The sequence below is a fragment of the Notothenia rossii genome, assembly GCF_949606895.1.
Source record: "Notothenia rossii genome assembly, chromosome: 1".
NCBI lineage: Eukaryota > Metazoa > Chordata > Actinopteri > Perciformes > Nototheniidae > Notothenia > Notothenia rossii.
This window is the reverse complement of record NC_136912.1, coordinates 51,623,396-51,638,212: the sequence shown is the minus strand read 5'-3', so window position 1 is coordinate 51,638,212 and position 14,817 is coordinate 51,623,396. Positions and strand designations below refer to the sequence as shown.

The following is a 14,817-nucleotide window of genomic DNA, read 5'->3' as shown; positions in this document are numbered from 1 at the left end:
ATACACTTTGATGTATGCAACACTTAACAACTGGTAGAATATTAAGTATTTTGTAAGGAATTTGGTTTCTTTTTAATGGCCTAGGCAGATTTTGGCTTTTTTCTCTTGCCAAGATACTTCGAGACACACTTTGAGGTATGCAAAACCTTAAAACTAGAAAATGAAGTACATTGTCTGATTAGATTTTTTCTTAAAGACTGTTTCGCTAAAAGGTAAGTTTGTGATTTTTAGCACCTTTTTTTTTTACTGACACTCGGGCAGATTTTGTGTGTAATTCTCTCACAAAGGAACTGTAAGATACACTTTTTATGTATACAAAACCTTAAACATGAATACATTTTTTTTAAAGGTACTTTTGATTTTAATGCTATTTCAATGGAACATTCCAGTTTTTGTTGACACCAATGCTTTTTTTAAATTTGACCTCTTGCTGCCTGGTTGGAAATGATAGATGAAAAAGCTACAAAGCTTAAAGAACTTTTTTTAAAACTCTCAATTCTACAGATGACTCCCCACATTCAACGCAATAAGTCCCTCCCTCCACTCAGCAAATCATCTAAAACTAAAGACCCCACTAAGACGACAGTTTGAAAACTAGCTATGGATCTGAGAAAAACTAAGTCTCCCTCCGCGATTTGCAGCCAGGAACAAACTCCTGGACTACCATAATCACCACCATTCTGGACACCCGAATCTTGCAGTACTACTGCTGCTTATTTTGCTCCTTGGGCCAAGACGTCTCTGTTTATGGACACAGTGAAATCGGTGTTGGTTGATATTGTGGAGGGGGTGATACATCGGTACAGAGAAGAAATATGCAACGGATGCCGAGTCAGTCACCCCGGCCAGAGGCAACACGATTGTCTGAATGACATGCCCAATTTTTTCTTCAGAAACAATTACAACACGTTAATGAAAAGACTCTGGCTCACCGACTTCATTACTGAGATCGACCAGACTCTTATTGATAAAGACAGTTTCACGGATGATTGGAGGATCCAAGGCGCTTCAGAGGCTTTTCTGCACAATCTCAAAGATTGCAGACGCGTCAAGGAGAGACTTGAAAAGATCCATGCCGAGTTGGATGGAGAAGAAGAAGACTAATAACCTGCGGTTGATTGAAGCCAAGGATTTTTTTTTTCCGATACATTGACTTTTTCTTTAAAGTAAAACAAAAATGGGGAACTACTATGCAAAACGCTCGGTATATATTGATCAGAATGTAGTCAATACCCTTTTAATAAGTGTGGTGATGAGGACGATTGAAAACAGAGTGAATAGTGACCCCCCGTGTAAACAGAATGGCTGAAGTTTGTAAACTAGAAGACATTTTGGATATCGTTCGTTCTGGCAGTACTATTCCTGGTCATTGAGAAACGATTGTCAACAAAACATTTAAAGTGGCCCTGGAAACTTATTTTTCCGAAACATTCTGTAACATTACCGAAGAAATGAAACAAACACCAAAAGTGTATCATGTGCTCTCATTGTATGCTCTGTTTGTAGATGTAATGCATCTTTGTGTCAAAAACAGCAGACACATGAATATTTTGACTGAAGTGAAAAAACTCCATCATGATATTTCCAGTAATCTGGGGAATTCTAAACTGGAGACGGTCCTGGGGATGTTACAATCAGTATAACTATTGATTTTGTGTGTGAAAAAATTCAAATGTAAATAGGACATTTTTTTAAAAATAAAAAAAGTGTTTTTTACATTTTTCATCTATCATTTCCAACCAGGCAGCAAGAGGTCAAATTTTAGAATAATTAATAGTTTGTCATGATTTTACAGAATAAGTCAAAAGTATAGTTTGTCAGAAAAAAAAATATATATATGGAAATGTCATTGTGTACGTTGAAGATCAAAAAAAGAAACTCAATTCACTACAAATTAATGAATATTTTACCCCGTTCTAAAGTTTTTGAACCCATTAAAGAAAACCCCATTCCTTACAAAGTACTTCATATTATACCCTTTGTTAAGTGTTGCGTACATCAATGTGTATCTAAAAGTATCTTGGTAAAAGAAAATAACTAAAATATGCAAAGTTTATCAGAAAAAAAATCCATCGTTTAACTGAACAAGTATTTTTTTTAAAACGGCCATTAAAAAGAAAACAAATTCCTTACAAAGTACTTCATATTCTACCAGTTGTTAAGTGTTGCATACATCAAAGTGTCTAAAAGTATCTTAGTAACACAAGAAAAAGAGAAAAAAGCATTGATGTTAACAAAACTGGATTGATCCACTGAAATAGCGTTAAAATCACAAAGTGCCTTCAAAGAAAATGTATTCAGACAAAAGTATTTTATTTTTCAAAAATGTTTAAGGTTTTGCATACATAAAAAGTGTATCTTACAGTTCCTTTGTGAGAGAATTACACACAAATCTGCCCAGTGTCAGTAAAAAGTGTTAAAATCACAAACTTGCCTTTTAGATAAACAGTCTTTAAGAAAAAATATAATGAGACAATGTACTTTATTTTCTAGTTTTAAGGTTTTGCATACCTCAAAGTGTGTGTAAAAGTATCTTGGCAAGAGAAGAAAAAAAAAGCCCTAATCTGCCTAGGCCATTAAAAAGAAACCGAATTCCTTACAAAGTACTTCATATTTCTACCAGTTGTTAAGTGTTGCATACATCAAAGTATGTCTAAAAGTATCTTAGTAACACAAGAAAAGAGAAAAAAGCATTGATGTCAACAAAAACTGGAATGTTCCATTGAAATAGCGTTAAAATCAAAAGTACCTTTAAAGAAAATGTATTCATGTTTAAGGTTTTGCATGCATAAAAAGTGTATCTTACAGTTCCTTTGTGAGAGAATTACAAACAAAATCTGCCCGAGTGTTAGTAAAAAAAAAAAAGAGCTAAAAATCACAAACTTACCTTTTAGCGAAACAGTCTTTAAGAATAAATCTAATCAGACAATGTACTTCATTTTCTAGTTTTAAGGTTTTGCATACCTCAAAGTGTGTCTAGAAGTATCTTGGCAAGAGAAAAAAGCCAAAATCTGCCTAGGCCATTAAAAAGAAACCAAATTCCTTACAAAATACTTAATATTCTACCAGTTGTTAAGTTACATCAAAGTGTATCTAAAAGTATCTTAGTAACACAAGAAAAGAGAAAAAAAAGAAAAAAAAGAGCGAAAAATCTGCCTAATGTCAGTAAATAATTGACTTAAAAATACTGCTGCTGGTTTATAAAGCTTTGAATGGTTTAGGCCCAAAATAAATGTCTAACCTACTGCTAGAGTATGAACCATCCAGATCTCTCAGGTCTTCAGGGACTGGTCTGCTTTCTGTCCCCAGTCAGAACTAAACATGGAAACCAGCGTTCAGTTATTATGTTACAAATATCTGGAAACCTGCAGGTCCGCTGCAACTCTTACTACTTTTAAATCCAGGCTGAAGACTTTTCTTTTTGCCGCTGCTATTAATTGAACTATTTATATCTTACACTACACTGTAACTTTTATTCATGTATTTTGTCTTTTAATGCTTATTTTATTATCTTTGCTTTTTAATGACTGCTTTTAAATGCCATTTTCTTAATGTCTTTCATGTTTGTAAAGCACTTTGAACTATAGGTTACTTACGTAACCCCAGTTCTCAGAGTAACATGAAGTGAGATGTCTCACTATGGGATGCGCCTCAACGCATATGCACCAGAAGCATCAATCTCATTACGCCAATCCTGATTGGCTGGTGATCTTGACGCCAACGTCAGGGAATCCACCAACCCTATAAGTAGCTTGCGCCACGACGCAGGCGTCATTCAAAATAAGCACCTCTTCTCGCTTCGCCTCAGCAAGAAGGGCCGTCAGGTGAGACATCTCACTTCATGTTACTCTGAGAACTGGGGTTACGTAAGTAACCTATAGTTCTCATTCATAACACTCCGTTCGATGTCTCACTATGGGATATTGAGACTCCCGCATTGCCAGACATGCTTATCTCGAAAATCACCAACACAAAAACAGAACTTAACAGGTAGAACCCTGTCCCAATACGGGGCCCAGCACTGCGCGGGCCACACTTGGAGCAGAAACATCTAGCCTGTAAAAGCGGACAAAAGTGAGCGGCGAGGACCAGCTCGCTGCTGCACAAATGTCTTGAATGGAAACACCCTTGAACAAAGCCCAGGATGTAGCCAATCCACGAGTAGAATGAGCGCGCAGGCCCGTTGGTGCCTGCAAACCCTGACTCGTATAAGCCAGAGCAATCGTCTCCACAATCCAGTGGGAGAGCCGTTGCCTGGTAACGGGCTTGCCCTTATGAGGGTTAGCCCAAGATACAAAGAGTTGGTCATTGCACCGAAACTCTTTCGACCTGTCCATATAAGTGCGCAAAGCACGAACCGGGCAAAGCAAATTCGGCCGCTGTTCCCCAGAGGAACCTAGCGGTGAAGGAAATGCCTCAAGGTCAATGGGAGTGCATGAGCCAACCACCTTAGGCACAAAGGCCGGGTTGGGCTTCAGCAATACTCTCGTTTGCCCCGGGGCAAACTGAGTACACGAAGGATGCACAGAGAGCGCGTGAATATCACTGACTCGTTTGGCAGATGCCAGAGCCAGTAACAACACTGTCTTCAGTGACAAGTGCTTCATGTCAGCGTCTTCCAGGGGTTCAAATGGAGCTCGAGCGAGCCCATCTAAAACCACCGTCAAGTCCCACAGGGGCACCAATGACCTGGAAACGGGGAGGAGCCGGCGAGCCCCTTTCATAAAACGGCAGACCAAGGGATGTTGACTAGCCGTCTTTCCCCCAAAGCCCACATGGCATGCGGCAATAGCAGCCAGGTACACTTTGATCGTGGAGAAAGCTCTGTGTTTATCAATCAGATCCTGTAGAAATGATAGAATCACACCGACAGGGCATTGAAAAGAGATGTGTTTCTTTTGAAGACACCACTCCTCAAAAACACCCTCCACTTACAGTCATAGAGAGACCTGGTGGAGGAAGCCCTTGCACTCTGAATAGTGTTTATCACTTTCTGAGGGAGCCCCACTGTACTCAGGTTATACCACTCACGGGCCAGGCCCATAGCGCCAGGTGCTCTGGGTGTGGGTGAAAAATCATTCCCCCCGCCTGAGATAGTATGTCCCTGTGTAGCGGGAGCTGCCACGGCTGTCCGCACAGCAGCTGATATATCTCCGCCAGCCAGTACATTGCAGGCCAGTGTGGAGCTATCAGGATCAGTGTGTGGCGTTGTTCTCTCACTCTGGCCAGAGTTGGAGGAATTAGAGCCAGGGGTGGGAACGCGTATAGAAGGACCGGGGGCCAAACGTGCGCGAGCGCGTCCACGCCTAACGGTGCATTTAGATCGCGCATTGAAAAGAACAGCTGACATTGAGCATTTTCTTTTGATGCGAACAGATCTACCGCGGCCCGGCCGTAACGCACCCACAGCTGACTCACAATCGTTGGATGTAGAGTCCAGTCTGCGTACAGTGGTGCACCTCTGGACAGCAGATCTGCCCCGAGGTTCATCACTCCCGGTACGTGTGTCGCTCTCAGAGAGAGGAGACGTCCGCAGCTCCATAAGATCAGTTTGCGTGCCAGCATGTGTAACTGTAGAGAACGCAAACCCCCTTGGCGGTTTATATACGATATCGTGGTCGTGTTGTCTGTCCTCACGAGGACATGATGTCCCCTGAGAGAAGGCAGAAAGCGTCTTAGGGTGAGAAACACCGCTAAGAGCTCCAGATAATTTATGTGTGACCGTTGGAGGTCTCTGCTCCAGAGACCCCTCACAGGTCGACCTTCGTATATGCCCCCCCAGCCCGTCAGACATGCGTCCGTGGTGACCACCTTCCGCGATAAGACAGCACCCATAGGCACGCCTCGCACCAGGAAAGTCGGGTGCAGCCAGTGGCGTAGCGCCGTTACGCAGTGCACAGTGACCATCACTCTCCGCGCGCCATGACGCGTGGGGTTTAGTCTGAGGGCAGCTACCCAGCGCTGAAATTCCCTCATGTGTAAGCGGCCCAGACGTACTACTAGGATGGCTGACGCCATGAGCCCCAGTAACCGCAGACACGATCTGAAGAGAACATATTTGCGTGGCTGGAAACGAGCGAGGCAAGCCCTGAAGGCTCTCACTCTCTCCGCTGACAGGCGGGCTGTGAAGGGCACCGAGCTCAGGCGTAAGCCCAGGAAGAGCACCGACTGGGCTGGGGACAACATGCTCTTTTCTGTGTTTATTACAAAACCCAGGTCGAGCAGGTGTTTCATGAGGATATTCGTCTGCATAATAGCCTCCTGCTCCGACTGTGCCAGAAGGAGCCAGTCGTCTAAATAGGTTGCCAGGCGAATCCCCTGTTGTCTTAACGGGGCTATCGCTGCCTCCGTACATCGCACAAACACCCGTGGGCTGAGAGACAGACCGAAGGGAAGCACTCTGTACTCGTAACAGACACCCTGAAAAGCGAACCTCAGATATTTCCTGTGTGGATAATATACTGGGATGTGAAAATACGCGTCTTTCAGGTCGATTGATGTGAACCAATCGTCCTGACGCACGAGACGCAGTAGGGATGTGTGAGTGAGCATCCGGAATTTGTATTTTCTGAGATACCCGTTCAGAGCCCTTAAATCTAGGATGGGGCGAATTCCATTCCCTCCCCGTTTGGGAACGAGGAAATATTTGGAATAGAAGCCGCTCTGACTCCGTTTGGAGGGTACGATGGATATGGCTTTCTTTTCTAGTAGCGAGAGAATCTCCTGCTCTAGAATGTGAGCCGACGCTCCCCGGGCATGTGATTGCACAATGCCCGAGAAGCGAGGGGGGGTGACAGCGAATTGGAGTCTGTAGCCCCGTGATATCGTTTTGAAAACCCAAGCAGAGCATGTGAGCATTTTCCACCTTTCGCTCCTCAGAGCGAGCGGGGATGTCACCATATCTCTGTTGTCTGCACCCTGTGACCGCATTGGTTGTGTTATGGCGCCCTCTAGTGTCTTAACACGGTGGCGCTCTAGGGTGACAACCTCGGTTGACACTGCGCATGCGCGCGGTGATGGTGCGTTCACAGGCCCGGCCACCGTCCGCATTCCGAGAGAGGCGTTCATAGCCACTCTCAGAAGCGGGGCAGTCGCCTGACTGTTTATTGACATTATTATTTGTCTTTTTAATATTTTCGACTGTGCCCTTGGCTTTAAGCCTGGAAGCAACAGTGGCAAACATTTTATTTTTAGACCCTTGTGTGTGTTTGTGTGACTTGAACGACTGGCAGGAACTGCTGCCAGTGCTGTGAAGTCTGCTTCCCTCATGGCGCGAACTGGAGGATGACGTGCAGTCATCACCCGAGGCGGCGGGAAGGCGGGAGCGTGGTTGTCCCCCGGAAACACATGGGTGCTGGATACGTGTGGAACACGATCCAGGGCTGAAAGAGAACAGGAAACCTCCAGCCCTTTCCCCGAGGGGGGGAGGGAAGGCTGTCAGGCTGCCCTCTTCTTCTTCCTCGCCTGGTGACTGAAAGTCTGGGTCGGCGGTGCCTGTGTGGCTGCTGCCGGGACCGGGGACTTTCTTGGCCAATTCGTCCGCGCCTCGCGTCTCGGTGGGAGACCGGGGGCGGGCTGTGGCTTCTGCCATCTCGGGACCTTGAACAGGGCCGAGTGCGGGGTAGCCTGGGGGAAGGTCCGTCGCAGGACCGTTGGGGGCGGCGGCTGGGCTTTCCGAGGGAGGCAAAGCTGGAGAGCTTCATCCTCCTTCTTCTTGGCCTCACACCGCTGTTGCATGGAGGCAAGAGCTGAGCCGAATATGCCCTCAGGGACGATTGGCATGTCCAACACGTCCTCCTTTTCCCGGTCGGGGAGGTTTGTCAGGTTCAGCCATCTGGCTCTCTCCTGCACCACCATCATCCCTAGCGATTTTCCTGTGGCCTGTACTGCACAGCGCTGCACGCGGAGGCAAATATCCGTGATCGCCATGATCTCCTCCCACACGGCCGGTTCAGGCTTCACCGTCATGTCCGCGCACAGCTCCGCTTGGTACGCGGTTAGCATGGAGGAGACATTTAGCGCCCTGGCGGACAAAGCAGCCGCTTTGTAGGCCCGTTCAGTCATTGCGGACTGGAACCGGTCCGCCTTTGTCGGCAGTGTGGGGTTCCTGCTCGGGGCCGCCGACACCCGCGGTTGGAGGTGGGCTGCCACAAGCGGCTCCATAGGAGGCATGCGGAGTAACCCGAGCTTCTCCATGCCCTCACAGTCCAGAGAGGAGGCTCCCTGGATTGGGGCCTTGCTGCTGAAGGGGCGGTCTCTCCAGGAGACCGACACCTCATCCAGCAGCTCCGGAAATACGGGGAGAAGTTGCCTGGTCAGCCTTGCGGCTTGGGGCAAGTTCTTTCCCTCGTATCTAGACCTGGAGGGCTCTCTGGCCGCTTCAGGCCAGGGGATGTCCAGCTTAGATGCAGCGCGTTGACACACGGCCTGCAGGTCCATGCTGAGGCGGGGGAGCGGTGGCTCGTCCTCGCCCGGGGAGGCAGACATGGCCCCAGGCTTGGCAGCCTGGGCAGACGAGACGAAGATGTCATCTTCGCCTTCGTCTGAGTCGGAAAGAAGAAACTCCGAGGCGTATTCTTCTTCCTCCTCCTCATAGTCCAGCTCCAGGACATCCTCCGCGGGTGAGGCCATGGTGAGGTCCAGTTGGGAGCCCCAGCTTGACACAGCACGGGGCCCCCTTCCCGCGGCTGTCGCCGCCACCGAGTCCCAGCTTGACACAGCGCGGGACCCGGCACCCGTGGCGGTCGCCACCATGCCCTGCTCGCCGGCCGGCGAGTCTACAGGCATGGGGAGGTCTCGGACCGGCATGCTAGCTTGGCGCGCTAGCCGCCGGCGGCGGCTTTTGGCGGTAAAACGGGAACAATGCCCGCACGCGCCGGGGGTGTCGATAGCCTCCTGGGCATGTTGCAGCCCGAGGCAAGACGAGCAGACCTGGTGTGAGTCAGTACTCGATATCTTTAGCCCGCAGCCGCAGAGCCGAGCCTCCGACACTCCGTCTCCTCTGGTGTGAGGGAGGGAAGAGTCCATCTTAGCTAGCCTTGGTGCGGCGTAGAAAGGACAAACGAGCAACAGGCGTGTTACCGTTTGCGGGAAAAAATCCAAAAACCTTACCGTTATCCGTTGGAAAAAAACGGCAGGGTAGATTCTGATATTAACTGGAGTGTTAATAAAGTAAATTCCCGTGCGAAGCAAAAGTAGCTGGCGAGCGCCCGTCGACCGAAGGTTAGCTTCGTATATCAGTCTGTGGACCGTTAAGCTAGCTAGCTACTGATCTTTCTCGAGATGTGCTCCGAAGCGAGAAGAGGTGTTTGAATGACGCCTGCGTCGTGGCGCAAGCTACTTATAGGGTTGGTGGATTCCCTGACGTTGGCGTCAAGATCACCAGCCAATCAGGATTGGCGTAATGAGATTGATGCTTCTGGTGCATATGCGTTGAGGCGCATCCCATAGTGAGACATCGAACGGAGTGTTATGAATGAGAACTGCCTTGCGTTGAAAGGTGCTATATAAATAAACATTTTACAATAAACAGTCTTTAAGAAAAAATCTAATCAGACAATACTTCATTTTCTAGTTTTAAGGTTTTGAATACCTCAAAGTGTGTCAAAAAGTATCTTGGCAAGAGAAAAAAGCCAAAATCTGCCTAGGCAATTAAAATAAAACGAGTTCCTTAGTTGTGTTGGGGGGTTAGCATCAGACCTGTTGAAGGGGGGCGTTACAGGGGGACGAGTCTGTTTGGCTTTCTGAGGGATGGTGTGTGAGAGGATCACTGAAGATCCAACTTAGATCAGTACTTGTCGCAGAAGGTAGGCTGTATGTAAACTCCATAGAGGGGAGGTTTTGGTACACTGATGGCTGGCTTACGCTGCAAACTTCATCACCTTTTAACAAGAGAGTAAGTATATAAAACGTTATTTTGGATATTTTACACATCAGCAAAAAAAAAACATATTTGCTTTTAAAAATAAGCTAGATACAAACACATACAGTTTTAAATACATATATACTCACTTTCCACAGGGAATGAATCATATGGGGTTCCACCAAAAGAGTTAATCCTCTCTAATATTCCAATTCGTATTTGGTTCAGACTTTCCTGAACTGAGACACACACAAAAAAGATTTGATTAAAAATCTACACCACATTATTTGTACATAGAGGGGTACTTTCCCAAAGCTTCTAAACCATTACGAGCCATAGTGCTGTTACAAAATAAATACAACATATGCACAGAGGTTGTTTAACACACACCAAGCAACGTTAAATAATTACATGATATTATAAAATAAAAATAAAAAGTACTTAGTTTTTCAAGATCAGATCCAGGTCAAGAAAACGCAGAGAGGAAGTATGGTGCTGGCTCATTAGCCCTCTCACACAGCAGTGAAGGTCCTCACACACACACACACACACACACACACACACACACACACACACACACACACACACACACACACACACACACACACACACACACACTTGGGGACGGGACCACCTGTAACTTTTTATGCATACTAATGGCAACAGCATTCTTTTTTTTCTTTTTTTTTTTTACGCCATAAGGTGCTACAGTGGGGGCTTTTTCACACCTGTGAATACACATCACCCCCTCCTATTGACGGATTTCACACCTACTCGGGATATCACACCTACTTGGGATATCACACCTCGACCAAATGGGAGGCGGGACTTAGCTCATTTGCATAAACTGGGTTTATTTAAGTCAATCAGGGCACAGCAGCAGTCAGTGGGCACCGGGAAGGTCTATGGTTTTTTATCAGTATCAGGGCTGAGAGCCGCAAACATTTCAAAACCTTTTGCTGTATTGTTCTTGCCAAGGTGAAGCTAATAAATGCCACAAAAACGTTGATGCCTTGTCTGGACAATGGACTCATTACCAACTCATGATCTGCGTAAGATCCAGTATACCTGGTGCCTCAGTGGCCTTTTGAAGTTTTATTGTTGTTGACAAATAGCTACTAAATGTATTACTCTCACTACAGTGGCCTAATCTAAAAAAATAGAAATATGTCTCGTCACCTATTTTCTGTCTATTACTAAAAGGTGGTGTTTTGTATCATTTATAATGTTTTGAATTTGCTATAAAGGTCAATAATAGATGGTGTTTTTGTGTTCATTCACAGTATGTATTTACCCTTTATTTACCCTCAAAAGGACCCAAAAACACAAGGGGTATACCCCTTGTGTTTTTGGGTCCTTTTGAAATAAAAGTCATGTTTTAAAACTTGATTTAATAAATTCATGTCAATCATCTTTGATCAGTGTGACACAAACAGCTTTGTTCAGTAAAAAACTATTTATAACCTAGAGATATAATATAACTGAAGAACTTGTTGTGTTGCTTTGTGTATTGTATGTGTTGAGAATGCTGAACATTTTGTGCCTTACAATAAAGGAACTTATTTAAATTAAGCTGTATTTGTCTTTTTAAAAGGAAAGAACAACTAGCATATATAAAAAACAAAACAATAAATCACCTAACACATGTATACATAACACAAAACAAAGTTATTTTAAATGTTGTTTGAAGTAAAATGTTAACTATCCGTATTATATTCACTTCAGATGAATAGTATCAGAAAATGTAAAATAAGAAACCAAAGTATATCAGTAGGTGATTCTCTTTGCCATTGTTTTCATCTAGTCTATACTTTTACAACAATTAGCTTCATGGTTTGGGTGGGCCACCCCAAGATTTTCAGTGGCCCCATTTGGCCACCCCTATGAAAGATTTCTGGAAGCGCCACTGATGTCTTCGGCCATCCAAAACTCATAGAAAACTACTTGTTTCTCAGAATTGAAGGGGAAAATGTGACAAAAGCATTGTACACTAAAACCTATCAATGTCGTTTAATTAACAAGGATAATGAGTAGTGGAGATATCACTGTCAAATCAATAAACAATGAGGAGAATACTCACTTCCGGGTGTAACATTCTCCCTTATCCTATGGGAAGGGTCGCACAACGCCTTAACTGCAGTGGACAGCTGGATGGAAATACATTGCAATCAGAGAAGTAGTTTCTCAGAATTGAAGGGGAAAAACACAAAAGCATTGCACACGATTTAAACCAATCAATGTTGCGTAATTAACAAGAATAATCTAGTGTTTTTTAGTCGATGAGTAGTGCATATATCACTGTAAATTCAATCGACAGTAATGGGTGTACTTACTTCCGGGTGTGCAATTCTCCGTTATCCAATGGGAATGGACGCTCACATTGCCTTTAAGGGCAGCCGACACAAACAAATGCCGTGCGTCCATGAGCGTCAAATCCCGCCGCAGATGAGAATACATTGCAATCAGTTGAAAGCTATTTGCGTCCCTTTATGAAGCTGAAGGAGCCTAGGAGCGTCACAACTGCACGCCACGGGACCCTGACCAAACGTCGCTCCTGGACGATTATGGAGTGAGAGTGTGTTGGAGGTAGGGGGGGGCGAGCCTTGTTGAGGTGGCGAGAGGTTTTGGTCCTGATGGAGAGAGGTTTTGGTCCTGATGGAGAGGTTTTGGTCCTGATGGAGCGCAGCCTCCAGCAAGAGGGTTGTGTTGAAGGCAGAGCTGAAGTCCACAAACAGGATCCTGGCGTAGGTTCCTGCTGTGTCCAGGTGCAGGAGGAGGAAGTGAAGTGATAACTATTAGTAAACCATAATGGTGGATGTTATTATCAGCAGCTGCCAATAGATCCCCTAAATGTTGTATGATGGACCTTTGAAGCACACACACACACACACACACACACACCCCCACACACACACACACACACACACACACACACACACACACACGTTATTGAGAGCATCCCAAGGGCATTGAATATTTCATAAGTTTAGAAGGGGGGAACATAGTCTAACAACAGTTAGCTTTTGTTAATTTTACCTTGAGCCAAACTTGTGAGACTTGTTTCTGAAATCCCTTTCTCTTAAAGTGAATACATCAAAAATAAAACAATGTAGCTTACCCTAAAACTAACCACTGGATTGCTTGTCTAACATGACATAGTCCATAAATTAGGTAAGGGTGGGAACAATCAAACGCACCCTCCCAGGCACTGCGTGTTAGCGAAGTAGTGGGATTTCGAAGAGGAAGATATGCTAGGTCAATTCTTAATAAAAAAGAAAAACCAACAAATGGAGCACTTGAGTTTTCATTAACAGCTACAGCTGCGGAGCTTCGGCCAATACCACTAACAGTATTTCCTTAAAATGGTACATATCGCTGAATCTATATTTTCATCTTCAGGTGATTAAATCTGCATAATGCCCCTGTACAATAACATTCAAGCATTTTAGTTAGTTATTACTCACATATCAAAGTCTTTCCATCTGCAAGATGGAAGAATAGCTGGGTGCTGCCTGGAGAGACTGATGAGGGACACAGGCTGGCGTCAGCAGCTTTCCACACAAAGCCATCACATCTTCTCTTCCATAGTCCTCACTGTCCACTGGTCAAAAGAGTGAACATCACAGCTGTCATGTTAACCCTTTGTTACACAACATACAACCAACATGTGTCAAAAGTGACCCGAATTAGTTTTAATTGTAAATATCTTTGCAATAAATTACTTTAACCATTCAGGATTCCAGGTATTCCTCAATTAACCTGTTTTGGATCAACACCAATTCAAATTTTTCCCTTTCTTACTTTTTGAATAAAAATCATGTTTGTATCACTCCACTTCTAAGGCACAACATGGGTCAAACATTACCCGTATTCTTTTGCTATGTTATTTCATGCATGGCTGAGTGTTTCTTTACTATACATTCTCAAAAATAATTAATTTTAGCAGTAATTTGGACCAAGCATGTATGATGTAGTAATACAAAAACTATGTTAGTTCACACAGTGTGACAATAGCTAGTCATGTTAGCTTGTAATAGAGCAGAGCTAACTAGCAAGTTAGCCGAACGTTAGCGGTTAGCTGTTTATGCTATGCTAGCTGTTGGCTACTGAACATTAACAAACTAGATTCCACTGTAAGAAAGCTGTGAAACTTTACATTAAACTTGGCGACAACACTGTGACACCCCGCTGCATGTTTATGTGTAATTCTCCCGTGTTGGAGACGAGAGGGTGGGGGGGCAGCACTGCAATAAGCTGTAAGCTAACGTTAGCAGCCACCTGTTAAGCTAGGTTTCCCGGGCGCAACATCTTGCAAGAAACAGCATCTCAGGGCTTCTTAACATTTAACAACCTATTAATGATGCATACCAACTGAACGGGAAGAAACTCAGCTAACTAGAAGAAGAAACGTAACCTTAAATAAAAAATAAGACCTTCACAAAATAAGGATTATCTAAATACATGTTTCACTCCATTACAGTTGCAGGACTCACCAGATCCCAAGTCTTCTGTTCTTTGTTGACGTCTGTTGAGGCAGAACCTCTGCTCCGCGCGTTCCTCTATGAGTTTGTTTTACAAGAAGGAAAAGTCAAAGCACCAGGATAAGGGTTAAACAATAATCTGCTTTAATGGTGGAACATACAATACATCACAAAACAATTCAAAAGGGGCCCCCCCTTCGGGTGCCCCTGCTCTGGTCCTCTCCTGGGAGAGGTATTACTACCCCTTGGCCGTATGAAGAAAAGAAGAGAGCGAACCAAAGGAAAACACAGGCTTTCATACTAAAAACACAGGAGGAGGTGTCTGAATGCTTCCCCCAGAGGTCATCTCATTGGGAGAGACCAACACATGGCCTGTCGTACCCAATCAGCGCGACGCAGCAGAAGAAATCCGGAAACAAAAAGTCTCTTTCAGTTTGATGAAAACCAGATACCTTTTGGTGTCTGGAACAAACC

The 14,817-nt window shown here is 44.8% G+C and overlaps 1 protein-coding gene across 2 annotated transcripts in view; it reads right to left on the bottom strand.

Moving 5' to 3' along the window:
• Positions 1-14,478, bottom strand: part of LOC307015846 (uncharacterized protein) — a 32,818-nt gene extending 18,340 nt beyond the window's left edge. The window contains exons 1-4 of one of the 2 annotated variants that reach the window (XM_079644765.1): positions 14,356-14,478; positions 13,327-13,463; positions 12,196-12,617; positions 11,943-12,009 (exon numbers count right to left, since the gene is read on the bottom strand). In XM_079644765.1, coding sequence (XP_079500891.1) covers position 11,943 — 1 coding nt within the window. In that variant the 5' untranslated portion in view covers positions 11,944-12,009; positions 12,196-12,617; positions 13,327-13,463; positions 14,356-14,478. The remainder of the gene's footprint in view (positions 1-11,942; positions 12,010-12,195; positions 12,618-13,326; positions 13,464-14,355) is intronic. The other variant, XM_079644764.1, reaches the window with a different exon arrangement.
• Positions 14,479-14,817: the final 339 nt, after the last annotated feature.